At 40.2% G+C, this 27469-nt stretch overlaps 1 protein-coding gene across 5 annotated transcripts in view; it reads left to right on the top strand.

The window, feature by feature from the left end:
* The window catches only part of MAP7 (microtubule associated protein 7), a 123525-nt gene that overhangs the window by 90214 nt on the left and 5842 nt on the right, over positions 1 to 27469 (top strand). For 2 of the 5 annotated variants that reach the window (XM_076333680.1, XM_076333677.1), the window contains exons 6-16: positions 1242 to 1352; positions 6814 to 6927; positions 10328 to 10476; positions 13168 to 13280; positions 13689 to 13969; positions 17621 to 17804; positions 19723 to 19918; positions 21453 to 21554; positions 21843 to 21893; positions 21985 to 22042; positions 24520 to 24658. In XM_076333680.1, the coding sequence (XP_076189795.1) occupies positions 1242 to 1352; positions 6814 to 6927; positions 10328 to 10476; positions 13168 to 13280; positions 13689 to 13969; positions 17621 to 17804; positions 19723 to 19918; positions 21453 to 21554; positions 21843 to 21893; positions 21985 to 22042; positions 24520 to 24658 (1498 nt within the window). The remainder of the gene's footprint in view (positions 1 to 1241; positions 1353 to 6813; positions 6928 to 10327; positions 10477 to 13167; positions 13281 to 13688; positions 13970 to 17620; positions 17805 to 19722; positions 19919 to 21452; positions 21555 to 21842; positions 21894 to 21984; positions 22043 to 24519; positions 24659 to 27469) is intronic. The other 3 variants (XM_076333679.1, XM_076333678.1, XM_076333681.1) reach the window with 3 other exon arrangements.

Here is a 27469-nt window from a genome sequence, read left to right as displayed (position 1 = left end):
TGAACAATTGTAGATATTTCAGCAATATCCTCCTTAATGTTGTCAGTGTCCTGAGTTTGTATCTGCTTCAAAAACAGTATGTGGGCGTATTTTTGCACATGCAGAATATGAATCAGCAGAGCATTTAGGCGTACGCTCAAGCCTTGTTGCATTTCAGCATGGTTGAATGCTTTGCTGAGTAGTGCTGAGTGCAAGCTAAAATGTAAGCAAAAGCAGAATTGACTCTCCCAGCATCTTCCAAATATCAGATGCATGTAGCTTTTTTTTTTTTGAGAGAACAGAAAGCATATAGCTGGCCTGTTCAGCTCATTCCTCCTCTTCTGCCGTTGCTAATAACCTTCGTGTGACACACACACGTGCACAAAGTCTGTGCAATCTGTGTTCTTGAAAAAACCATCACCCCTTCAGTAGGGTGCAGATGCTGACTCTGCAGCAGTTGTACAGGCAAATGATGTAATACTGATCTAAAATGTACAGAACCTAAAAGCAAACTGAAACCCTTTAGTATTATATACCAAGCATGTGTATTACAAGTAGTCTCTAGCCTTCCACAGAGACTCATTTTCTTTGTCTGTTAAGCTGTGTGCTGTTTTGGATTGACAAACTACAACTTCATTCACAGCAGGTAGAAAATGATTCTGTGGTGGGAAGTTTAGCTCTTATACATAACTATGGGATTTTTAACTAAATCTTTTAATTCTTTTTGTGCTTACCCTTGCTTCCCGTGTGCACTAGTCTTCCCTTAACCTTTCAGAATTGTATTGTCACAATTCTGACCTTCTGCCTAGTAACAGTGCCCTGTCAAATGTCACCTTTTATTCAGCTGCTAAGGGTTTTTTTTAATTGAATAACCTTGCATTTCCAAGCATGTTGGTCCTTCCCTGAAGCTTTCTGTTGCAAGTCATGAGCAAGGTTTTTCTGAGAATATTGAAAGGAATGAGGAAATACCGTCTTGTCTACTAGTATCCACTTCAGATCCTCCATTAAGTCCTTGGATTGCAACCTCATTCAATGATAATCAATGAACAGAGTATTTTAGACATTTGAAACTTAAATTAAATGGTTTTGTGCCCAGTCTTTGAGTCACCTGTACAACGTCTGCTGAGAAGTCCATTCTATTTTGAAAGTTCTTGTGGTAGAGCAGGAGTGACCTAGTCATGTTTTCCTCCTCCCACTAGTGAGCTAGAAACTTGCAGTACTGCATGTGGGCTGTCAATTAGCATTATCTCCATTTGTTTTAGATCCAGACAGGCGGTCTGTTTCAACAATGAACCTTTCGAAACATGTTGATCCAGTCATTAACAAGCGGCTCTCCTCCTCATCTGCAACATTACTAAATTCTCCAGACAGAGGTACAGTTTCAAAGAAAAAAAAAAAAAAGAGCAAGAAAGAATGTTCTATATTGATGTATTACTTTGCACATAAAACAAGCTTCTGAAGTCATTTTCTGTACTTCATCTAAGTGGGAGTGAAAAGACTTCAAATGTGAAAAGTAAATGGTTGAACATCTTTTTTCCTGTGAGAAGAAATATATTTTTTGTTTTTTAAAACGAGAACTTACCTAAACAATCTTACTTTAGCAAATGATAAAAGCAGTGCTTCTGTCAGGTTTTTAGTAAATGAGGTACAACTGTTGAAAGAATACATCGCTCCATAGTGCATGCAATCATGTGTGACCTTTTATTTGCATTAGGCCATTTTGTCATTATTTTGTTTTCCGTTCTTCTTTGGTAGTAGTTCTTGAATATCTGAGAACATGTTGCATGAAGCTTTCAGGTAGTTATTTTATTACCACTTCTGATTATTTTTATTGAAGAGGTATGGGTGTTTTTCATATGGTCTGTTTATTGACTTTTTGTGTACAGTTACTTTTCAAAGATTGCTTGATTTCAGTGTGTGTTTTTGATGTTTACAACTCTGCACAAACGATAACCAATCAAGTTTTTAAAAATTAATGTAGCCGAATTGCTGATTCTGTTCTGAGGATTTATGAGATTGCAGCATTAAGCTTAAAGGAGTTTTATAAAAGAATGTCTCTTGTATAACTTGTGCAAAGAGCTTTACAGAAAAGTACTTGAGAGGGACTTCTTGTCCTTTACTGAGAATGAGAAGTTCTGTCCCATTTCAATCCAGATAAATGCACGTTTTCGAAAACAATTTTTAGAATGGAACTTTGGTTGTGTTGCAAAACTGATTGGTAGATGTCATTATTTGTGTGTCTTAACTAAGTGCCGTGTTTTATGTGCATGCTTGTATGTGTGTATCTGGTTGATTTGATGAGCCGTGTTAATCCTAGTGGGCTAACCTAGTTGTAGAGTCTGGTAACTTGTGAAAAATGCAGCATTATATTAAGAAATAATTTATTCCAAAACTCCAAAAATTTTTTGCTCTACATGCTGAAATCCAGTCGGTTTTAGTTTTATTAGCTTTTCAGGTGTAAATGTATCTTTCCAGATGGTTGCTGTTCTTTGCTAGGGGATGCTTCTTTGAGGAAGGATCTTGGGGAGGTGGGGGGGAAACAGCAGCAGGCATTAAATACGAAGGGTAGTCTCCTATGGACTGTAACTCGCTGTGTGATAGTTTCTGCCACCCATTTCAAATTCAGGAGAAGTTAGACTGAATAGTAGGCAGTCTTAGCGGTGGGGAGAGGGAAGGAATATGGAAGTGATGGCCATATGTCAAAAACTTTAAATGTTGAGGCATTCTTTGCTTGGCATTTTCATTAAAACAGCACAGAACTCTACAAAAGTCTCTTACATCTTTCACAGACTCCAAGACAAAGCAAATCCAAACACTATAAATGCCTTCTTTCTCGTGCAAAGTCATATGCCTCAATCTAGTTGAGCATGTATCTGGAGAAGTGCCACTCGTCTTTCCAGTAGCTTCAACATCTTAAGGCAAATGCTAAAAGGAAGGCTTTAACTGTTTGCTCCCCACTTCATCTTGCAGAGGGCATCCAATCACACCTTGTCTGTAATGCATACTCCTACCTGCAAAACGGCAAGCTGGAGATGAGGATGATAAGCTTACCCTAAGTGGTTTATAGCAGTCATCAAGAACATGTCTTCTGTTAAGCAGCACCTTTTTACCATTTGAAGGACAGGATTTTCTTTTTTGGCCCAGTAAAAGACAAAAGTTTTCATTAACTAATTGCCTAAAAGACCAGTTATTTCCTTTTCAAGTATAGTATTGCTATATAGCTCTTTATCACAATTTTACAATCGGGCAGCTAGAACAGGCTTCTCATTGTGCTTTTAGGTTAGTGGTACAGGTCTGAGTAGTTGAAACTGTAACAAAACATGAACACACATATTGAAGTGGAGAAAGCTGCTGTTGACCAATAAATTTTGGTAAATGTACTCTTTAAGGAAAGCTTAGCAAGTGGATAATACTTTAGATGAGATGAGTTACACGCTTTCTTAGATTTGAAAAGCAAAACTAGCACCATAGGTGTGTTCCTCCTCTGTGCAGTGCTTTTTCTTTCAAACAGGTGATGGTCTCAATCACTGCATCACCTTTGTCTGCCACCTTTATAGAAGAAATTCAGGGGCTCCAGTATCATTTCCTGTTGAAAGAGAATCTAAGCATAGGGTAGTTTATCTCCATCTACTCCAAAGCATGTTTGTGGCTTTGTATGAGCAAACATCACTGTTATCAGTGAGAGTCTCCTTCGTGGTGCTCATCAGGAGACCTGTTAAATCCCTGCCTCCCATATGTTCCTGGAACTAATCAGATGCTGCTGTTTGCTTATTTCCAATTTATTCTGCTGCTGCTAAGACAACTTTCCAGTGTTCAGTTTGTATATCCTGAAGACAAATACAGATGACTGTAATCAATTCACTGTTGCCAGCTCCCTGGGACTGTGTGTTTTTCAGTTACAAGTTAGGTTATAAAGATCTTCTTTAATCTGTTTAAACTAACCTGCTTGTAGCTGGTGGTAGGGGTACTTGCACCAGCAACCCTAGCAGGAATGTGCTTCCTGTGTGGAAACAAGGAGCAAACAGCCCTAAGAGTGATAGCCTTAACACAGCATGAGAACAAAAAATATCGTTTCCCCTTGTCTGTCAGATGGTTTGAAGGACTAAATCATGCAAACATCACCCTAAGGCATTAAAAAACAAAAAGAGCAAGAAAAAAAAACCCCTGACCTCATTGTTTAAAGTCAATCTTACTGTTTTGTGATGCTCTTTGTTTTGTATTCAATTTGCTTCAGTGTGAACTGGACACCAAAGTTAAGTTGTTCAACATATTTAGGTGTTAATACTCTTGTACTTGGAACTCAGTGGGCAAAAGTTTATTTGGCTGTTCTAGGTTAATGGTGATGCTGATGACTGTTAGAGTATGTATTGAAAGTGTCAAATATGATGCTTTCAGGGAACTGTGCATTTGGAATATTCAGTATGTGATGACCTTGATCCACAAAGCCAAGGTGTATTTCAGTGAACTCTGATCTAAACTCATTTTGGAGATTTAGGGAGACTTTACTCCAAGCTCCTGGCTAAAACTATTTTGACATCTCTGAATCGTGCTTGTTGCTTATATGGAAAAGAGAGGTTTTGTTGGTTTCTCTTAGCTCACTGTTGGTGCATATCAGCTAGCTTGCTCCCAAACAGTGCCTCATTTGCTGTTAGTTGGATGCTGTGGGCACACGATTGCTTCCAGTAGGCAATGTGGATATAAGCTCCCCTGTGTTAGGGGCAAAGAGAAAAGAGAATTAAACCATACTCACCTTTAGGGCAAATGACATGGGATAGGTGAGACATGGCAATTTAGTGTTCTAAGTCATCAGTCTCTTAGCTGTGTCTTCTTGAGACTACTTCATCTCTGGGGCCTAACGTGTAAGGTGTGCGGCTGGGCCACAGGGCCGTATTACACTGTGACATTTACTTACCAGCTGTTTGCAGCTGTACAGATGAACTCTGAAGAAATTGATAGTATATGTAGTACTGATTTATTGGCCTAAAATTTTGGGGATTGCTTCCTGAAGTTATGTGATCTTTGTGTTAAACTACAGTAGAAGAGTTTCTCTAGACTCATCCATACTCATGCCTGTGAGCCTCAAAAGAGGCCTCTTTTCACAAAAAAAGAATCTGCTGTCTTGCAACAGTAGCTTTAAACAGTGATCATACTGAGCATGGTGCCTGGAGAAGAAAGGAAGCAAAGATTTTACCATTATTGCACCCAGTTTAATGGTAGTTCTGTGATTTCTCTTCATTGCTAAATTACAAGCTTAATGATAATGTGTGTGCTGTAATGGAGGTCTCTGTAGGGTATTTTGTGTCTCTGTATAATCTGTATCAATGCAAAATGGAACCATTAATCACAGAGAGTTCTGGCGGTAGTACATTGTGTAAGGACACTTACCCAGAGAGCCTGCTGTGTTTCAGAGTCCTATATTTCTATAGTAATGCCCCTTATTGAGTTAGCAGAATTTAGGGAAGCAATTTGGGAAGTGAAGAACAGCACTGAGGGTGGATTAGGTAATTATATTTTCATAGGATGGGATTGAGATTGGCCCCTCTTTTCATGGGACTCAGCATGGAGTAGATTAAAGACAGATTCAGAGTTTATGGCTATTAAAAGTGATGGATCTCTACCTTTAAAAATGCAAATTAATCTCAAGTTTATTACAGCCAGTCACTTCAATGAATGTTTTAGAGACTGAGCCTCATAAATTCAAGCTGCAGTTTTGTTGCCGTAAACACCAAACTAAGGCCAATGAATGCTGAGATGTAAGAAAACCTGATTTCACTTGCAACATCAAGATTATTGCTATGTTCTAAGCTTATTATAAGGAACTACTGTGGGAATTAGTTGAATGTTTTGTTTTGTGATGCTCATTATAATAGCATTTGTTGCATCAGAGTATCAAAGAAACATCTAGTTCAATATAAAAAATAACTTACAGGGCTCTTTTGGTTGCTACTTCACCATGATCAATGGTTAAATACTATTTTTAAAAAAGTAAAGAAATTTTACAAGGCAAAAGGAATATATTGACAAGCTAAGTTTGCATTAGTCAATATTGGGAAAAGCAAGGCAAGGGAGTGATTGCAGCCAGGTCAATGTATAGTGTGTTTTCAAAACAGACTAACAGTGCAAAAAGTTGGCTTTTGTTACTGTTCTAAACTGAAATTATCATTAGCAGGATTTTTTGCAGAGAATTAATCGTCAAATGTACTTACTGTATTCTGTGGCTTCATGTATTACTGAGACAACTGTAGCTGCTGAGCTTGGTATCTGCAGTTGAGGCATGTTGTAACTTTTTGCAACGCTTTGACAAAACCTCTTTCTTTGACACAATTCTCTGTATAGTAGTAAGCAACCTTTGTCTTTTTTTTCTAGCTAGGCTGGCAGACTCTAGAAGGTGTTTTAGTAATTGGTCTTTTTTGTAACTAGAAGACTATGTACCTTATACGTAGAAAGAGCTTGGGACACAAGCACTCTTGTTGAAGTCTGTATTCAGGGGTGGCAACTGCTCTCCTAATACAGAAGTTATCCTGTCATTCCTAATAGGGAATGTGGCACATGTGCAAAATATCAGTATTAATTTGATAACAATTTGCCATAATGCCACAGACAGTAACACAAATTGAATGTTCAGATGTATGTGTTCCTATAGGAATTCCTCAACTAAAATGGAGTAAGAATAAAATGCAAACCACTGAATGATTGTATGCTTTTGATCTCTGAAGGACAGTGTCAAGATTTTCATGGTATATAGTAGTGAGGAGATAATACTAATACTTCTGTAACATGTAGTTATTTGTGAAGCGTTTGATCTAACCTCTTGCTTGTATGGTGCATATTCAGCTCGCCGTCTACAGCTCAGTCCGTGGGAGAGCAGCATCGTTAGCAGGCTTCTGATGCCCACTCACTCATTCCTGGCCCGAAGTAAAAGCACAGCTGCGTTGTCTGGAGATGCAGGTAAATGTATAAGAACAGAGACTTCATGTTTCAGCCACTTATTTTTCCAGATTCCCTGTGGGATGTTGTAAAGTTATTGATCTAATTATGAGTGTACGGTAGCCTCCGAGAATGAGCTTGAATGTCCATGATTACATTGCGTGGCAGCATGAAAGCTTGTTTGTACGCTTGTTTGCTATGCCTCTTTCTCCCACCACCTCTTTCTTAATTTCTTTTGCCTCATCATCAATGCAATAAATGAATACAACACACACAGGGCAACGATGTCATGCTGTCTGTGGCTGTTTAAGAAAATGCCCAAAATGCTGTAAAGAGCTGATTCAGCACACCCACTGCTAAGGCCGTGAGCTGCTGCAAAAAATAGTTTCACTCTGTACCAGGGTACTTCCTACATGGAACATGTTAGATTTGCAGAAAGATAGGCCCTGGCTGCAGTGGATTTAATAGCACATGAAGTTCAATGTGCAGGTTTAGTAAGGTTACAATAATTGTAAAGTTCTCTGCCAACCCCAGAATAGTGCTCTGATATACTACTGAGGGGAAAATTAACATGCAGAAATGTGAAAATATTGCTAGGTGGTAACTTAAAGCCCAGGCAAAACTGTATTCCAAAGAGAACCAGGCCATACTTGCTTATCATGTGTTTTAGGCAGGTGACAGCTGCCTCTTCTTTTATCATAGGATGTTTTACAATCATGCACTGGGGACTTTACCAATACAATAGTATGTTGCTGCACATGCTGAATGTTTAACTGTAGGCAGGTCTTTCCTGTCTGATATGGACAGGATTTTTATTCTAATTAAAGGACGTAGAAGGTAAGAAGGAGTAGAGATCTGCTAAGATTACTTTTAAAGAAGCTTTCACTTAAGAACTCTTATAACTAATTAGGCTGCATTACATTTCCACAAGGGTAGTGCTGTAGGAGCAAAAATGTGGATGATATTCTGCAAACAGTGGAATTAACAAGTACAAAATTCCTTTTCACTCTTCTCAAACAGCAGTGTGTAAAATGAATACTTAATGTCATTTACCAAGCAGGATATTGGAAATTCAGCTCTTCATTAGGGAGTAGTTGAGAAAGCAGTGACTTAATTTTGTAAGTGGTTACGTTACTGGAGCAAGCATGAAGATTTTTTTTTTTGCGACTGCTATTGTTTATGTTGCTCAATAAACTCTAAACTGAGTGGAATATTGAGAAAGATTGCAAATAGCAGGAATGACTGATTTGTCAGTCATCAGTCTGAGGTAATTCCCCTGAAATGCCTTCCCTATGCTAACTGGAACTGTACCACCCAGAAGAATAATCCATCTGCTCATTGTTTTCCAGGTATTATTCTCTAGGAGCAATAAGTGCAGTCCCTTCATGCAGGATACTTCCTGGAGATTAATGATCAGGTGGTGATAATGGCTCACAGCTGTGCTCTGAGCACTCAGCTCATCCCAGCCTGACATTATTCCCTAGAAAATTACCCTGCCCTTTGGCTGTGAAGGTAAATTACAATGCAAAAAATCAAAATCAAATTAAATACGGATTCACGTCCTTAAATTTTAAGTGAGCTATTAGGGACATCCAGCATAAGAGTACGTCTGGATCTTTTTAAAATAACCCTCCAAAACCAAAATGTGTTTTTAAATAACTCTCCAAAAGCTACTCTGAATAGATGTAATCCTGTTGGTACGTGAGTCACTGGAAGTGCTTCCTAAAGCATTGTTTGGCAACACTGCAAATGAAAATGAACTGCTTGTCTTTTAATATTTATGATGTCATCCTTGGTGGTAACTTCAGATAATCAGCATGCAGCAAGAGAATTGATTCACAGAGGGTGGGAACGACATAGATTATAAGCTGTTTAAAAGATATGTTGTGCCACTACCTCCTATCTGGAGTGCACTCAACAAAAAAACCCCACAAACAAAACCCCCTGTTTTCTTGTTTCTCAATTTTTATTTTTTTTTTAAGTCATCTTAATACCTCATTAAACATAAATCTCTGTAAATGGTAAGGCAAGCATGAGTGCCCTTGCTGTGACACTTACATGAGATTTTCTTTATTCCTAATGTTAATCTCTCAGTGCAGGAGAATTTGCAGTGTTAGTACTGTTAAGTCTATGAGCTCTTCCTGTAACAGCAGCTGTACTGTTGTAAGACTGGAAGAATTAACTGTGTGTAGACCTGCGTTCTTTCAAGTGTGCTTAGAGAGGGGTCTACAGGCAAGAAATCTTGGGGTTTTTTTTTACCAAGGAAACTGAAGATGTAATTCTCTTTTCTTTTTTTTTAAAAAAAAGGGGGGGATAAGGAAGATATCATATAGAAGCTCTACTTTTCCTTCAGGCAACATGCTGAATAATAATTATGCTAAGACTATATTAAATGACCAGGAAAGACAAACAGGAGCAGACAAATAAAACTCTGCAGTAATAACATAGTTTTTCCCAGTCTTCTCCTTCAGTTAAATCAGGAGAAGGTCCAAGAATACTTTGGTCCAAGAATACTTTGCAAACAGTTCCCCATGATACGTTTTGCAGTGTTACAATTCTCTTTGAATATGTAATCAGAACACCGTGTACCTGATAACTGCTACTGGCAGGAGATCTTTTGGTAATAGTCTTTGTCCTTGTGCAAACCAAGGAAAACTGCCATCCTGGTTACTCATTCAAATATTAATTTCCATGTTGATTCGCTCTTTTTAGCCTGCTTTTTGTAACGTGTAAAGTAGTTTGCTGTTGAGAATGTATTTGTCAGCTCTTATTCTAGCACTGTCAGAAATATTAAAAGTTCTTACATGGCTGGGCTTCAAATATTCCTAAAAGAGGGATTTTTAAAACGTATCACTTGCTAAAAATTGTGGACAGCAATTTCATGGACTTCCTGGAGGAAACTGTTTTGTGGTGTTAATAGTTTGATCTTTGTGTGTATGTCTCCTTTTATTTTCCTTCACTTCACAAACCAATTAGTAGGTGTTCTGATTTTAGTTTGATTGTTTTCTATTCCAAATGTAATTGAAACTCATGTCAATGCATATACTAAGCTAGTCAGTCAGACCAGTCATTGAGTCCACTGCTTTTTCAGAACAACCAGTTGTATAAAAGCAGAAAAACAGTGTTACTTTCTACTACCCAGTTATGTGGCATACTTCTTAATTTTAAACGAAATTGTTAGTTTACAATTGGAAAAGTATACGAGTGCCTATTGAAATTGTATCATTACTATATGTGTAGCTAAGCTAGTGTATCAAATGATGGTTCTGACTTGAGAATTAGTCATTCCTCTATGTATTAATACGTTCTTTCTTTTCTGTCTTTCTCGGTTGTTTTTGTTCCTGCTGGCTTTCCTCTGTCAATTCTCCAATGCTGCTCTATAATTAAAATTAATAAATAACAAAACCAACCAACACCGTAGTTATCCCCATTTGTCCCCGTTCAGCATCTTGCAGCCCCATCAGTCCTCTGTCCTACAAGACCGTGAACTGTAGGAATCCAGGAGACCGAGCAAAACTCTATGCCTCTACTGATGCTGTTGGACGTAGGAGAACAACACATCTTGCAGGGGTAAGCATGCCGGTTGTATGTAAGCTAGTGTCTCATGCCATGACCACCTGATTGCATTGCTTGTTAGAACAGGAATAGCTGCAAGGATACTTGACTAAGTCTGATCCTCCTCTCTGTGCTGTCCCCACCCCCTCCAATTTGTTTCATAGTTGGCTGGATTTTAACTGAAGTATACTACATTATGTGGTGATGTAGCCTGATTATGCACCAAAGAATGCGTGTGGAAAAACACCCATGTTTGCAGAGTGGCTGCCTTTTCATGAGGCACAGAGGCAGTCGGAGTGTGTGCCCTTTTCTCAAGTGGCTTCTTTGCTGCTTTTTAAGGCCCAGGCTGGTGTTGCAGCCTTTCCCTCAGTGGGGAATCTTTCTTTCTCAGCAGCCTGTTGTCACAAAGCCTGTAGAACTTCATATCTTCTGAGATATATATCATATCATTGCATATCTCTTGCAAATTCACCTGAGCCTCTGCGATAAAGAGGGGGGAAGGCATGCACTCACACTTGTCCATATACATAAGCATACGGAGCACTGTCACTTCAGCTTTACTTTCTTAGGAGACCAGGCTAGTAAACTTTTCCTTGTTGAGAAGGAAGAGGTTGGTTTAGGAGCATGGTTTGCAATGAGGCTTCCCACCTGCTCATTTGGAATGATTTGGTAGCAGTACTATAACTGATCTGAGCTTTCAGGGAAAATCAGAACAGTATGATACAGGCAGACTGAATTCGTGTTGACTGTGCTCCAAGCCAATGGGATGCAGTCAGCTCCAGTTCAGATATCATTTGCTGCACCTGAGCTGTTATATTTTTCCTTGTACTCTACAGCCTGAGTTTGTTTAGATTGTGAGAAGAGTGAAGTCATCTCTGCAAATGATTGCATAAGGGGTGCTTGCATTTTCATTTGGCCTGGTGGGCAAAATATCAAGAGGCAGTGCTGCTATTGACATCCTTGTTGGAAGCGGTGTTAATGAAAGCTGTGTGAATCATAGCCAGTACTTAATCCTTCAGGCAGATGGTAGTATGTTGAAGTTAAAGTTAAGGCACAGCATTGGGATGTATCTGTAGAGAAATCTCATAGTATGTGCATAGTGCATTGCAATCTCCAGGGCTATCAGTTTAGCACCTCTTGGGTCTTTCTCATTGTGAGTATTTTGGGTTTGGGGTTTTTTGTTGTGTGTTTTTTGTTTGTTTTGGTTGTTTGGGGGTTTTTTTAATTAAAAAGAAGAAAGGTTGATACATTTTGGTGGAGGAGACAATGTAAAAATGTTAATACAAAATGACTGAGTTAAGAGCTCATATGGTAGCCTGTATGATGTAGAGAATCTTTTATTCTTCTGTAAACTTTTGTAGGAATTCAGTTTTTTACTTTACTGATATTAAGAAAAATTTTCTGATGCCCTGTTTTCAAGACTTAAGTAGATCCAGTATAGAGAGTTATTGCTAGCAAGCCAAAATTTGTCTTCATTGTAATGCATTTATTCTGGCTGTGTATGTTTTGATAACTCAGGGGATTATCATATTAATCAGTAGATATCTGGTAAATTATACTGCCAAAGAGCTGGCTAATTACTCTTGAGTAATGACTTCAGGATCGAGACCATCTATTGCTAATATTAAGTTATGTAATTTTAACCATAATCACCCAAAAAACCCCTCTGGGATTTATGAAGATAAACCAAGAGTTTATGTGCTCATCAACTTGAAAAGAAAAGCTGAAAACAACTTGTAAACCTGGTTTTCAGTTCAGGAGACGAGCATTGCAGAGCTCTCAGCTAGTGAGGTTCTAAAGCAGCATGGTACACATGCTGCAGGGGTTATGCTTAAGCCCCAGCCAAGGTGGTGAGTAGCCAGTCTCTCTGCGTTATGTTGGCTGAGTGGCAGCTCAGTGTACTCTCCAGTATTCCCATTTTCAGACTCCCAGAGTCTGAGCTCATTATTCCAAAAACCCGAAGTTTTTCATCTATAGTTAAATGGAGGAAGCACATAGATGCCTAAATTCTGATATATTCCTTTAAACCAATAGTTCTGTTAATACAAACCAAAGCTATAACAGAAATATTTTAAAAAAATAAAATCCTGAGATGAGAAATAAAGAAGGAAAAAGAGGAAATTGCTACCATGTATAAGAATCAATGGCAAAAAAAGTATGTGCCGTGTAATCATCTAAGAAAAAAAGAATAGGATAACTGTTGTACCACATTTGAGGGCTTTGAGGGCATCTGTGGTGTTCACATATAAGCATGAAAGCGAAAAGCTTGTGCTATATAGGGACTGTGACTAAGTGTGAGTCTAGGGGAGTGTGTGTGTGGGGGGAGTGTTTTGCTCTTTCTTCAAATGAAATCCAGGGTTTATGGGGAGTAGTGGAAGGTACTGTGTGGCAATCAGCAAAGATCAACCCTTAAAAGGTAATTTTTTGCCTGTGTAAAAATAAGCCTCTGCAAATTAGCCCATTATGTCTTAAGACAGTAGAGAGCACGATTAAGAAGGATTCTTGCCAAATGCATATTTACTGACAAAGATGGCAGCAGATTACAGGAGCTATATTAATTAACTTGTTAAACAGGCTGTAGAAACTACTGACTCAGCACTGCTTTTTCTCAGCCCCCCAACCCCTCATCCTTAACTGAGCTTGCTTTGCTTTCTTTAGCCATGTGAACTCTGGCTTGACTTTGTCTTTTTGTTTGCTGAACTGTAGACTGACAAAAAAGAAAAGGAGAGAGACCATTTGTCATCCAGCTTCTCAGCCAGCTTTAAAGGTCATTTTTCTTCCAACTCCAAAGCTAGATCGCCAGCTCCCTCTCCAGTTTGGTAAGCCAAGTACACGCTTAGCTGGAGGTTGAGCTATAGGCAGCTCTGTTCTATTAATTAAATGTGAAACAGTGCAAACTTATTTGGTGATGTAGATGTGTTCTCTCTGCAACAAAGGAAAGACAGTCCTGCTTTTATAAAAATATTATTACTGCTTTGAGGAAGGGGAAGAAGGAGGAAGCTACCTGGTTTCTTCCCTCTTGGCTGGGCTCAGCGCTCACACATCTGGAGAGTTGCAAAGAGAAGCATTTTGCATGAAAACTAATTGGTTGCTCCAGCAGTCCTGCTTGATAGCAGAGAAATAGAAAAGTTGTTTTATTTTTAGCTATTGTAGTTGTAGAGGTGATATGTAGGTGGTGTCCAGCAGAGCGTGTCTGATAGTGATTGTCACTCTTTGTGGTTACACAGGCACGCATCAAAGTCTTTGCCTTTTTTGCCTGGCACACCCAAGCAGGTAACTTCCCCACCTGGTTCCGCCAAAGTTTCCTCTGCTCAGGCACGTCCTCCTTCTCCTGGCAACATCCGGCCAGTCAAAAAAGAGGTCAAACCAGAGAGTAAGAAGAAAAGACCAGAAAAGGAGGCTGAAAAGGCCAATGAGGAGAGGCCAGAAGAGAGTAAAGGAACTTCAGCAGGTGCTGGAGACTCTGCAAGTCAGGAAGAGCTCGCTGTCCAGGCAGAGCTCACTCAAGGTAAGAAGAGATCCTCTTTTAGGTTAAGGAATATCTGAGAGTCTCTTACGTTCTTCCTTCCCTTTCTCTGAAACAACGTAGCTTTCAGTAGTTTTCTATCAAGTGTTAATCTAAATTCTTCAGATCGTTCCTGCAGATGTATGTTCATTGAGGAAAGTGTAAACAAGATGAAGCCCTCCTGCTTGTAACAGTCAAAACGACATGCAGACCTGCCTCGCACAGTGTGGCTTCACAGCCCTCTTCTCTGCCCTTTTGGACCGTGATTTTGTCATCGTGACACAGCTTCTTTTCAAACTGTTGAAGTAGAATAAAATTGATCTGAGGAAGCCATCACATAAGGTGGTGTGAGCAGTGAGAATGTCCAGCTCTGCTAGACGCTCAGTATAGTTGTGCTGATAACACTAACAGCTTTCTTATAATATTACAAGAGTACCACATCATGGGAGAGATTCGCAGGATAAAGTAGAACACAGAGGAGAACCAAGGAGAAGAGTAAAGAGGAATAGGCAGAATTTTTCAGGGAAAATGAGTTATTTTAAAAAAAAAAAAAACACCCCAACAAACAAAAAAACCTCACACCAACTCTGAAAAGCAGCAAGGCAGAAAAGGATGTACACACAAAATAAAATAATGATCATAAATTGTAGGAAAGGCAAAAGGTAAATCTGAAAATGAAAAACGTAGGTTTGTTCTAGCAGACACTTTAGTCCATTGTAAATATGGCATAAGCTGTCTGTCTCACGGATGGGATGGAGTGGCCATTGTGACCACTGGGATTCCCAGGATGGGTTACTTAAGATTCTGAATTTAAAAATTCATAGATTCCCCTGTGATTGTCTTTCGAAAAACACTTCTAAGTATTATTAATCCTGCATTTAACTGCAGGATGTGTAGTTGGGGGTTGTTCTTCTGCGAGAAGACCTGATGTGACTTGATTTCTTTTATTAATAAGTTCTGTTACAGTAGTTCCAGTCTGATATCCAGGTCCTACCACACAAGATGCAACCCCGTAAAAAGCTAGAGATTTACAGTAATAAATGCATGCATCTGTTGTCCACAGGCATGTAAAGGAGATATGAGATAATTGCCAGGTTAGCATGGGCTTTCACTGCTCTTCTGATAATGTTTTACCTGCTTCCTTTTAAGGAGAAAGCTTCCTTTTAAAAGGATTTCAGGGATACCACTGAGATAACTTTGCAAATGTTTACAAGCTGTAGTTCCCCAGTACAAGGTGCAGACCAGAGAAACGTTGTCATGCTTGTTTGACAGCTTAGCTCAGGAGGAAGAGAGGCTCAACTTCTTTGCAGAGTCAGTCAATATTTGAGTTTGTGACAAGGTCGCTTAGTATGGAAACAGGTTATGTATGATAAAGATATTCAAAAGTGAAGTAGTTTGTATTCACAGCAAAGAAACAAGTAGTGGAGAGGGGCAAAAGAGAAGGATACTAAAGTGAGTGGTGAGCAGCACTTCAAATGGGATGTCTTTGCCAAAGCCAGAGGAAATGATGGTTGGGACCAAAGACTGAGACCTTAGGCTAAGCGTTTTACATGTGAGGTTAGAGGACAGGCTTTGTACTGCAGATGGAGGCCCAAACTGCCAAAACTTAACCACTGGTTGAATGCAAGAATCTAGAGAGGGGCAAGTGCAGTATTTGGAGCTAGAGGGACATTGCTGATGTCTCCTAGGTCTGTGTTGCAGATGAACATAGCTGATTTCTGCCAATTAACTGCACTGGCCTTTAACCTGTCTGGCTCAGCTACCTGCTAGCTGTGTAGTCACAGGAGCCAGGAGGTCAGCAGGTAATGATCACTGGAGCTATTCAAGCTTTTGCAGGCAAATCTGACATGACTTTACTAATACTAGTGAAGTTTTAAAGGTATTTTGGGTGTGCCTGTGCAAGCTGTTGTCATCTTTTCTGACAGCAGGGCAGGTGTGCATTAAACAGGCCACTTGTTAAGCTGCCAGCTTCAGCACCTGAGGCAAGCAGTGTGCCCCAAGCAGCACAAAGCTGTGCTCCCTTCAGGAGTGACAGGCCTGCCTTGGTCCATGTTAGTAAATTAAAAAGGGCTGAGGTACAGTAACTCTGTCATTTATACTATTTGACTATTACAAAGTCTCTCTGGTATGTTTCTGATCCAGGTGGTAATTGCAGCCCCACATTTTCTTACCTTCTGTCCCCAGGGCTACTAACAGCATAGCTCTAAAGGGCTCTCAAGCTTTAGAGTGATCAAATTGCCTTTTTATATTTGACCATCCCAGTATTTTCTGAGTTCCCAGCTACATCTTGGAGGTTAGCCCAGGCCTGGACTGTTCCCTGGGGATGGACTGAATACCTGTTTTGGTAAATGTGAGAGAACAGTGCTCTGGCTGAGGCTAAACTGTGCCAGCTCACCTCAGGGCTAGGGAACAGGCCCTGGCACTCTTTAAATTACTGGTATACATGTGTCATTTGAATTCAAGGTGAAAGCCCTGAAGCAGTTATAGAAAGGCCTGCATAGTTTTTATTTGATATAAGAGGAGAGCAGAGAGATCAGCAGATGTGAGCGTTCAGCACAGAGAAAGCAGCTGAATTTGTGTTTGTATACGTAGTGAGGTGTAGGAGGGGGTAATCGGGGAGGAAACCCCTCTTGGAAGTTGTTAGTAGGGTTAGGAAAATGCTGTAACATCCCAAAGGGTGGTTAGAAATGTAGATTTAAAATTATCTCCTGGCTGTTCCTGATGACTTATTTTACATGTATCTTCCCAGAATCAGAATCTGATTCTATTGACAGTTCAAAGTCTTCCCTATCCATGTTTGTCTGCGTTACCAGATGTGATTACCCTGGGAATGCTTCCTTGAGTTAGCTTGTTTGTTGGTAATGGTCCCTGGCCTCTAGAGAAGAAGTGCAGTTGAGGTGTTCTGTATCTGTGCTAGAGAATGCTGGGCAAGCTTACAGAAATGTGAACTAGTGTTTTACTCAAGAAAAACCTGTAACACCTCCTCTACCGGGTGGCCAAAGCTGGTCCTGGGTAAAGAATTGACATGAAGGCACTATTCAGATTTGAACACAAGCCATAGTTGACCATTAGTGGCAAAGCTTCTTAAGCAGCTGTGTTCTGGTCCCACAAGTTGCCTCAGGTTGGAGTAACTGCAAAATTCATGATGGTTTATGTCCTACCCTTATTGCAGATCGCTTCAGACAGTTGATGTTTGAGATCACCAAGTCACCAAAAGTGATTGGTTTATCACCAAAAGTGATAGGCTAACTCTGCTCGTCAGGTTTAGACTATCAGACAGAAGAAAATACAATACCGCAACGTTTCATTTCTGCTCTCCAAGTAGAATTGGGCAAACTTAAGAAATGGGATGGCAGGGACTTTCTGAGTCAGTGTAACTCCTGTTGAGCACCCGTCAGCACTTATTCTTCTCACGTAAAAGATGGTTTAACCTTTCAGCTGCAGCTGCTTTCGCATATCCTGTAAAAACAAACTTTCCTTAAGGAATATGAACCCCTAGCATCTAGAAATTTCTTCCTCTTCTGAATCATTTATAAAACCATGTAAGCTTGAAAATATTTTACAGAGTATTTGAAACTATTTTCTGTTCCTTTCAAGAGTGTCTTCTGGGCTACTGTGTCTGTACAAACTAGTTTTCCTTCCCATCTGTTTCAGCAGCCAGCCCATCCCTACCTCCTGCTCCACCAGCTCTTTCTCCACTCCCAGCCCTCGCAAAGACCTCTGCAGGTACAACTGACCCTGAAGAAGCAACAAGGCTGCTGACTGAGAAGAGGCGCCTTGCCCGTGAGCAGCGGGAACGGGAGGAGCAAGAAAGGAGGGAGAGAGAAGAGCTTGAAAGGTGATTCTAGACTTCTACAGTGGAGAAGATACGTTTTTAGCAGCCTCCTAGCAGCTTCTTGTGTATATTCTGTTGTTATATTGTGATATATGAAGCACAGTACTGAAGTGTGGGAGGCATGAGTTCATCCCCGAAAATGAATTTTCCTGTTGGGGTTTTTTTGTAGGTGCAATATATACCTAAGAAGATCTGTAAGGTTAAAACTTACTCCAAATAGTGCTTTAAAATAGGACAGGAGGAGAGAGCAGATCCTTGCTGTAGTGATTCATTGTTTCCTCAGAGATTAAAAAAGTTACACTTGTTTATTCCATCTAGGGAACTCTGCACAGCTGTTTTCAACTTTGTGACTGGGACAATGTCTCTTACTTTGAATTGTAAGATCTCTACCACGGGTGGTGTTTAGGTGTCCAACAGCTGTGACTTAAAGCTCTTTGTTTTCTCATTTAAAATCAAGACCCTCAACGGTTTTGGAGGGTCTTTTGATGTTGTGTTCTCATTTTCTACTAGAAAATGAGTAGCCCATCTGGATACTTACGACTGTGGCTATAACACAAGTTGAGCACCTTCTTAGAGGGATGCCATGCCTCTGGAAACTGTTGTTCTTTACAACACTGCTGAACATAGGAACAAGGCAGAGCCAGTTAAAGTAGCCTGCCTTTCCAAAAGGCTCACAACATGGTCCCTGTCAAAAAGGGTTTTAAAGAAAATAAGGTGCTGTGGCATAAGAGTAATATGGTGAATAAATACTTTACCTTTTGTTTTCAATCTTTCAGTCTTAGAATAATCAGATTTCACAGTGAAAGGAGTTTTCAGTCTCTGTTCAGTGCCTTCATAAATGAACTTGAAAGGAGTTGTGACCAGTGAGATAATGCTGGTCTTCAGTGAGATAAAGCAGTCGAGAAGAGTTTCAGACGTATCTTACATTGCTGAGATACAAAATGGAAGCTGAATTGCAATACTAAGCATAAAGGAATGCATATAAGGAAATAATCCCAACTTACGTGGTGGTGGTCTCTGGGCTAATTATTTCTGAGGGAAGAGACCTTGTTTGGAGTTGAGTATATGAAAGTGTCAGGTGAGTCACGGTTAACAATATAAATGAACTGTTACGAGTTACTGGAAGAGGAGAACAAAATGAAAATGTCATTCTGAACTATCCAAGGTGAATCCACTTCTGAATATTGAGTTTTATATTTTTTGAGATGGTAAATTCAGTAAAACTAGGAAAATAAGTGCAGACAGACATCAAGGAAGATCACAAATATAGAACAGCTCCCATATGAAAATCTATTAAACAGGTGAGGATTCTTCAGCTGGGAAGACCATCTGCCCTCTACTTCTGAGTGGGGATGTGATAAGCTACAAAGTCCTAAATAATTTGGGTAACATTGAAGGTGAAAAAGTTACTCACTCCCGTAATACAAGGATGAGGGGGCATTAAGGGAGGTTAGGAAGTAACGTTCAAAAATCAGCAGAATTGGATACTTTTTTTTAAATTCAGGAGTCATTGCTGCAAGATAAGGTGGGTGCCAAAAATGTATACTGTTTCAGAATATGATCAAATGAAATTACAGAAAGAAGTGTTTTGCAAGATGCATTAAAGTCAACGATACTGTTTCTGATTCGGAAAGTACCCGAGTCATAGATCAGTGGAAGCCAGGCATATGCTGGAGAAGTACTGGTATTGCCTGGCAAAGTTTTTATGTTCCATAGGGCTTTGCCTTTGGCCCCTGCGGGAAGCAGAACAGACAGCTTGGCTTGACCCAGTTCAGGTGTTTTGATGCTCTGATGAATGAGAGAGCAGAGCAACCTTTATCCAGCTGTTCTGCAGTGCTGGTGTCTTGGGTCAGAAATCTGGTGGTTTGGGTTTTTTCCCTCCTTTTTTTACTTATTTTTCATGCTTGTTTCATGATTGCAGGCAAAAGAAGGAGGAGCTGTCACAGAGGATAGCTGAAGAAAGAGCTCGCCGAGAAGAGGAAGAAGCCCGCAGACAGGAAGCGGAAAAAAAACAAAAGGATGCAGAGGAGGAGCGGGAAAAGGAAGAACGGCTGCGCCGACAGGCAGAAGAGAGAGAACAGAAGGAGAAAGAAGAGATGGAGCGCATTCAGAAACAAGTATGCTCCCATCCTGGAATTTCTGTGCCGGTCTGGTTGGCAGCGAAGTGGATGAAGCAACACCTCTTATGCAGCATCTAGATTAGAGGGATATCTAAAATTTAAGCGCTATATAGAGAGTGAATAGAGTTGTGGCAGAGTTCATTCCGTAGAGTGGTTCAAAGAGTAAAGATATTTCTTCTTGACAAAAACATGTGGTAGGGAGTTGAGTTTTGTTTGGGTTTTTTTCTCCTATAAAATTTATTTAGAACAAATCCTTTCCTATTCCTGATAAATTGGAATTAAAAAAAAAATCAATAGAGTTGTATTGCGGGATTTTAATGAATGGTGTTATACCAGAGAAAACTCTGTCCCCACAGTTACAGAAAGTCTAGATGCCAAGATAACTAACTTATATTCAGGGTGTTGGAGACATAGCACTGCTGAGTTCTAATCCTATGCCCAGTATTGCTTTTGTGTGGGGCTAGCGGGAAGGGGTAGGTTTTGATCACTTTGATCAAGCCAAGGAGAACCTTTACATGGTGCAGTCCTCCTGAAATCAGAGCAGCTACTCAAAAGACATAAGAGTAAATAAATCAAAATACAATTTTTCAAGTGCTCTCATTTTTGATGGGCATAATGTTGGTTTACCGGCTTCAGGAGAGGCTGTGGTAAGCATTTTGGATAGGATTCTAATCTTCTCGCACATGCTCTTACTTTGTGCATGTGCTTTCTCACCCCCAAAATTCAGCACTTCAATCTGCCTCATAGACATTAGATTTTTTCTTCTGGCATGTAATTAAATGTATGCTTCTGAAAACAAATGTTTAAAGGATTGTGGTAGTGAATATAGCTTAGAAACTGCAGTTTTCTTTTTCATGTTTGCTGCTTTGTTTGAAATGCTAAACTGAAGTACGTCCCCAGTTTAGCACTCAGAGATAACGCATGGCCAAGTCTTTTTGGATGTTACAGCCTTAACAAATGAACTGTTGTAGTAGTTCTACCATACAACAGTGTTACTGTCAGGGAGCAAGGCCTCTCTACAGTATATTCCAGACAAGTTTCACATTTAATCAAAAAAGCAGGAATGGAAAGCTTGTGCAAATGTACCTGTGGCTGTTTGTCCTTGGTCTCATTAAGCGATGACTATGTTGGCCAAATAAAACATTCTACTGCTTTTGTTCGACTCTCAAAAACATCCACCACTCAAAACATGAAGCTCTTGAATACTTTCCTGGCTGCTGTTTTAATGCTTGAAGGTTAGGAAATGTATTCCTCATTTGTCATCTGGTGTGCTTTCATGCACATGCCCCAGAAAGGCACAGAACCAAATATGATGTCCATTGTTTAGTTACGCATCTCTTAATGCTATGCAAAACATGGAGATTAATCAAGAAATGTGCGATTCAGTCTGAAAAGATTGTTGGTGGCTTGTAACCCCTGAAAGCGTCTTTTTGGTGTGTTGTAGATATGCATAGTTAAGCAGATATCAGTGTAAGTCTGTCCTTAAATAGTAAATTATTCCTCACTTCTTTTTCTTTTACTGTCAACTCAGAAAGAAGAGGAAGCTCGCCTACGGGAAGAGGCAGAGCGGATTCGATTAGAACGTGAAAAGCATTTCCAAAGAGAAGAGCAAGAGCGCTTGGAAAGAAAGAAGGTAACTCAGTCCATGCAGAGAAACTACAGTTCATTTTGCCTTAGCAGTTTGCTTCCACCTCAGCTGTAGAAAGTTATCCATGATATAAATGTGCCCTCAGAAAAGCTGCAGTCCTCATCTGCGTAGCCTGATGTGAAAGTGAAGGGAATATTGCCAACAGTAATAAATAATTCATCTTTTTGCAATAAACAGATGCAACTGATAAATGACAAGCAGTTGTGGTTTGGGAGAGGGATCTTTAAATTAATGCGAGCAAACATTATTTTACCCCTTTACGTTTCCTTGTAGAGACTGGAGGAGATCATGAAGAGAACTAGGCGTGTAGAAGCTGTAGATAAGGTCAGTGCTGCTACTTAACGTGTGTAAATATTGGGCATGTTTCACTTCTTTAGTGCCATTTTTAATTTACAAAACTGTGCTTCCTTTGTAGAAACCCAATGACCAGCAAAATGGACATATATCAAAGGCAACTATTACTGGAGAAGCAGGTATTGTGTTTAACTGTGCCTTGAGCACAACCAGTGAATAAATGCCTACTAAGCACAATGATTTGAGATATGGTTTCAAAACTTGGCATGCTAATTGCAGTGAAGAAAACCATGAGAAGAGTGTAACTGAAGTCTTAGCAAACATTATTTATTTAGCCTTTCCATATAGGTAGTTGGCCATTACTAAATGAGTCAGCTGTTTTAGCAACTTTGTTACATTGGTGTTTAATGAGAGGGAGCTGCTTACCAAGTTTAATTATTTATAAAGTGAAAACAAAAATTCTCTTCTGATTCTGATCACAAAAGAAACTGATTCTATAGTTTCTTTTGCATAGTATTACAGATGTGGTTGTTGCAGACTTACTGCATTTTCTTAAAGGGTTATTTCATCTCGGTCATCAAAACAAGCTGTTCATTATCCAGACTATCTCCCTGGGATTTCTCTTTCACACCTGCTGCCTTATTCACTTGGTCTTAATATCTATTTCTTTCAAAATTCAGCTCCTACAGAAGCTTAGAGTCTCCCTGTCACACCCACACTTTCAGTCTTCCCTTCTATTCTGTTCCCTCTATCTTTTTTTTTTTTCCTGGTCATTTTAGGTAGTTTTATATAAGATTTTAATACTTACAATGAAGGAAGCAAAATGAAATGCAGCTCATATTCAACATTCACCAAGTATGAATTAGCAGTATTTAAGGATACTGAAGTCAAGCTATCAAATGGCTTATCCTATTGTAGCATGACACATTAAATGACATTAATCTTTACTCTCTTTTGTGTTTGAGTTGAGTAACACGGAGGACAAATAACAGCGCTGGCTGCATGTACTGCTGCTTTTTTTTGATGTTTAAAGTGAATGCTATAATTAGCACTGCCAGAAAACCTTTTGACACAGATGTCATTACGTGTGTTTGGAAGTTATTTGTTTACGTATTATCTTAGGGGGAAAAAAAGTTTGGGAACTGCTAAGACAGAATGCATCTGGGATGTCATCTGCTGCTGCAGGCACGGTTGAAGGTGCTATAAACCACTTAAATAATTCTTGAAACTATAAATGGCTCTATAACCTGTGGCTAGCACTTTCCCACCCGAGGTAGAAGACAAGTAGTCAGTTTCCTGAGGCGTACGAGAATTTGGACCTCCATTTCCCCAGGCCCAAGGGAAGGCTGGAGTCCTTGAATGGTTGGATAAAGAGAAAACTGCCCTCACCTTCAGGGCTGCTCTGCTGTTTGGCTTTGCCTTATCTGGGTATGCTATTGAGTTAAAGGTATGAATGAATGGACATATTTCAGCTAACTCTACACATTATGCTCTAACAGACTTCTGACTATACACAAAAGGTGATTTTTTTTTTCTTTTTTTTTTTCCTCAGTCTGTTTGGCAAAATATGAGGAGACCTTTGTGGGAATGGCCAAATCACACAATGAAACAAAATCAATCACCTTTTGCCATTTGTTTGGCCTCTGCTTCAAAATAGGAGATAACTCTGCCTTTCCAAAGCAGAACAACTTTCTTCTGCTTTTCTCTTTCAAATGTTAAAGCCAATGCATTTTCCTCTTGTTCCACTTGTAGAAGCCCTGAAACCTGTATTGCTAATACCTTTTGTGTAAAAATTTGCTAAAGTTCAGACTGAGACATTCAGTGTAAAGACTTCAGCCCAAGCATTTAGAGCATAGCAAAACAAGAGCAGCTGAAGGAGGGTCTCCTCAGATGGGGTTTTAGGTAACGGACATTAATGTGTCCAAGCCTACGAATACTAAATTGTCTTTGCAATTATCGTAGCAGATGCTAGTATGGGTGGGGTGCAATTGCTTCCTTTTCCTGAGCTGTATGTGAATTAGTGTGACTGTAGATACAATGCAGAAGGCTGTAGTTGTACTTTAAAAGAACATCCTGAGGCAGGCCAGTAACATCTATCATATGATCTTTGGATGAGGCACAAGGATGCTCTAATTTGACGTTGCTCTCTATAGCATTTTATAGTAGCGATTTGGTCCTTGTTGAAAGAAGTATCCTTCCCATGGAGACTTTTTCCTCTTGATTTCCTTTTGGGTTACAGTCAGTGATCAGCACGGGAACCAAGAAATACCAGTGTATGGAATTGATGATGTCCCAGTGTTCTCCTATTCTGTTACCTATTGCCGCTTGAAAAGCACCAGCATAATATTCTGTCAGATATCAGCCTATTTTGACCACCAGCTTATGTGTTGAAATTGCATATATCATTGTAAAATGTTTATTCTTGTCCGTAAAGCTATAGCTTTGAAATCTGTGGCATTTACTTCAGACCTGAAACAGGGCTTGTGTGCCCAAAAACTTGGCAAAGGAGGGAGGGTTGGGGGAACTCTTTTTTTTTTTTTTTTTTTTTAAACTGTAGCTTGCCTTGACTGTGCTGCCTCTTCTAGGAAGCATTTTATCCTAATCTGCAGGTAGATGATGTTGCTTGGTTTTATGAAAACTTGTTTTCTCTCTCTAGTCATAACCAGTCCTGCGTCTCCCTTGGAACCTGCAGGAGGACCTCAGCTTCAGCATGCAACGCAATCTCCGCACAACGGGAAACCCGTCACCTGCACGCGTGTGATTGTTTCACATCAACCCCCCGTAAATATGGACAGGTAAGAACATTGCTAAGTATTGGAGGGTGTTTAGAGGATGAGGGATACTAGAGTAATAAACTATTTTCAGAGCCATGTAGTCATTAACTAAAGAAAAGACAGCTGTTCAGTCTGCCTTGTTTGCTGTTTGTATTTATCTTTTCCTGTGTTCAGAAAAGAACTTCATCATCTTTCACTTAGCTGTAACCCATTTTTGCCAACTGACAGGGAAGAGTTTTGTCAAAATACAGCATGTTCTTTGCAGTGTTTGTAGCAATGTGTTGTCTGCCAGCAATTGTTACATAAATTGAAACTTGATGGGAAGAGCAAATTTTTTCTGTTCCTTTCCTTGAATTAAGCTTCATAAAACCCACTCTGGATTTGCAGTGCTAGTTTTCTTGATTGGAATAATGAACACTCTGCTTTCAGCCTAGATGTTTCGATTTCTGAACTGCTTGAAGTATTAGCAAGTTTTGCTTACTAAACAAAGTCCCTCATGGGAGGTACAGAACTACTCATTTTGGCTTTGCATTTTAAAAAAAAACAAACCCTTTGTCCTCTATTAGGAGAATTTGGGGAGACAAATATTTAACATTGGGAGCTCTCTGTAGCCATGAAGCAAGTCACTCAGACTTTGAGAAATTGTTGAAATGCTTGAAACCTCCGTGTTGGAACCGAGTGAAATCTGTTACATAAGCATGAGCTGTCAGTTATTTCAATTTTAGTAATGCAGAAAGCCAGATAATTCCTTAGTCCTTTCATGTTTTATGCAGGTAGTGCCAGAATATGCATGGAAAAACTTGAACGTGGGAAGCCATCACGCAGTCTGTAATGGGCGATATGCTTCAGGGTGTGATTGGCACTAACTGAAGGAGGAATTTGCCCTCTCTTGGTCCCTCCACGTGCCTGGGGGATCTTAGCCTGCTGTCATGCTGACAAGGATGCTCCTGCTGAGAGGTTCTGTCAGTGACACTGAGCTGCGTTGAATGAGCTGCACAGAGCTGCCTCGTAATTGTCTCGGGCAGCTATTAAATGTTAGTCACTCCAGCCTTGTATGCACCTTGATGTTTATAATCTAAAATGTGCCACGCTAATGAATGCTGTCATGTAGCGTTATAATCCGTGTGGAAGGAACCTCGGAACGGCCCAAGTGAAGAATGAATAAATGAGATTGAAGAACAGCGACAAAAGTAGGAAGTGTGTATAAGGCTGTGGAAGGGGAAACTGGTGTGCCAGGTTAGGGTGCGGAGGGACTCTGCTTTAGAGGTACATCCACACTGACTGGGAAGGCAAAGGCTGAAGCGTGCCGGGTAGCATCCCAGTGTAAGCTTAGCCCAGGTAGCCTGAAAAGCTGTTGTAAGGAATACACAGCAGCGTAGAGTTTTTCACATGGTAAAAGCCACAGGTGCCGACACCGCTGCTACTGCATCTCATGTCCTGCGGTTGTCTGGCATCTAGATACACCTGATACTGTAGCACACACAACAGCAACAGGTGGAGATGGTCTCTTGTGCAAGCACCTCGCTCCAGTCCCAAGAAAGATTTGGCTTTTGTCTGGAAAAGTCTTGAGCATGTTTTAAGGGCAACCAGAACTTAAAAAGGCTTTGCCTGGGGGACTTGTGGCATGTGCTTGTATGGGCAAGACGAGGGAGTGAAGGAGAGGAGTCATCTTAAGGCCTGGAGCGACAGCCAGTCTCGTTCTCCTCCTGCAGTGTAGGAAGCGTGGGAAGTTTCCCTGGGTCTAGGGCAGAAGAAGCGTAAGTGTTGGTGGCTCTGTTTTGTACAGCACTGGGGTCTCGCCTGAATGCGTGTCTTCGAACGGGACTGGTGGGTGGTGTTCAGTGACCAAACCCAGAATACCTGTATTTGGGATCAGAATACCTGCAGTTGGGGTCACTCCCCAGACACTGCAGGTGCTCTGTCCCTTGCACCAGTAGTGTTGAAGGAGGGTGACTTGGAAAGCTACTAGAGGTTTGTGTGAAGATAAGGAGTTCTACTCTGGGGCATAATGGGCAGTCGCCTGACTGCTTACTGTGCTCAACCTTCTTCCCTATTCCGCCCCATCATGTCATCCATCCTGCGTCAGCTCTGTGGCTGGGATTCAGTTGGAAATAGCATGCGTCCTTCTGTGGTCATGAGTACAATGCAGCTGAGAAAAATTAAGACTTCTGGTGGAGTGAAGGCAATTGATTTCAATACTTCACCGTTCTCTGCTGCTGCTTTTGATCAGCAATGCAGATCTTGTTGTACTGGAACTTCATTAGCTTTCCAAGACAATTGATCTTCATAAACCCTAATGAAAATGCTGTGATCTCCTGCATTATCTACCGTATATGTATTGTCAACAATTATTAGTTTTATTAATAAACATTTATTGCAGATGATAGATCGGCGCAATCATCTATAGAATCATAGAACAGTTTGGGTTGGAAGGGACCTCTAAAGGTCATCTAGTCCAACCCCCCTGCCGTGGGCAGGGACATCTTCAACTAGATCAGGTGGCTCAGAGCACCATCCCACCTAATGGTTTGTCAAAATTTTTATTGGTATTCCTACTCCTGTGTTTTAAACAAATGAACATTAATCAATTTTCCTTAGCCTTAAAGCTGCTTCACTTTGCATCGTGAAAGAAAAAAAACAGATATATTTGCTTGTGAATTAAGCTGTTTTACCATGTTAGCACTCAAGGCTTTCAAATAGATCTTACATGAATTCTCAGTTCATAGAAACAATTTCTTTTTCATAGCTGTCAGAGTTAAAAATGACGTGTCTGAACGTGACTTTTGTGGTATGTAATTTTAAGTGGTGCTGCAAGGGTTCTGATTTTGCTAC

Source organism: Aptenodytes patagonicus, chromosome 3, assembly GCF_965638725.1.
Source record: "Aptenodytes patagonicus chromosome 3, bAptPat1.pri.cur, whole genome shotgun sequence".
Classification (NCBI taxonomy): domain Eukaryota; kingdom Metazoa; phylum Chordata; class Aves; order Sphenisciformes; family Spheniscidae; genus Aptenodytes; species Aptenodytes patagonicus.
This window is presented reverse-complemented; position numbering and strand designations above follow the sequence as displayed.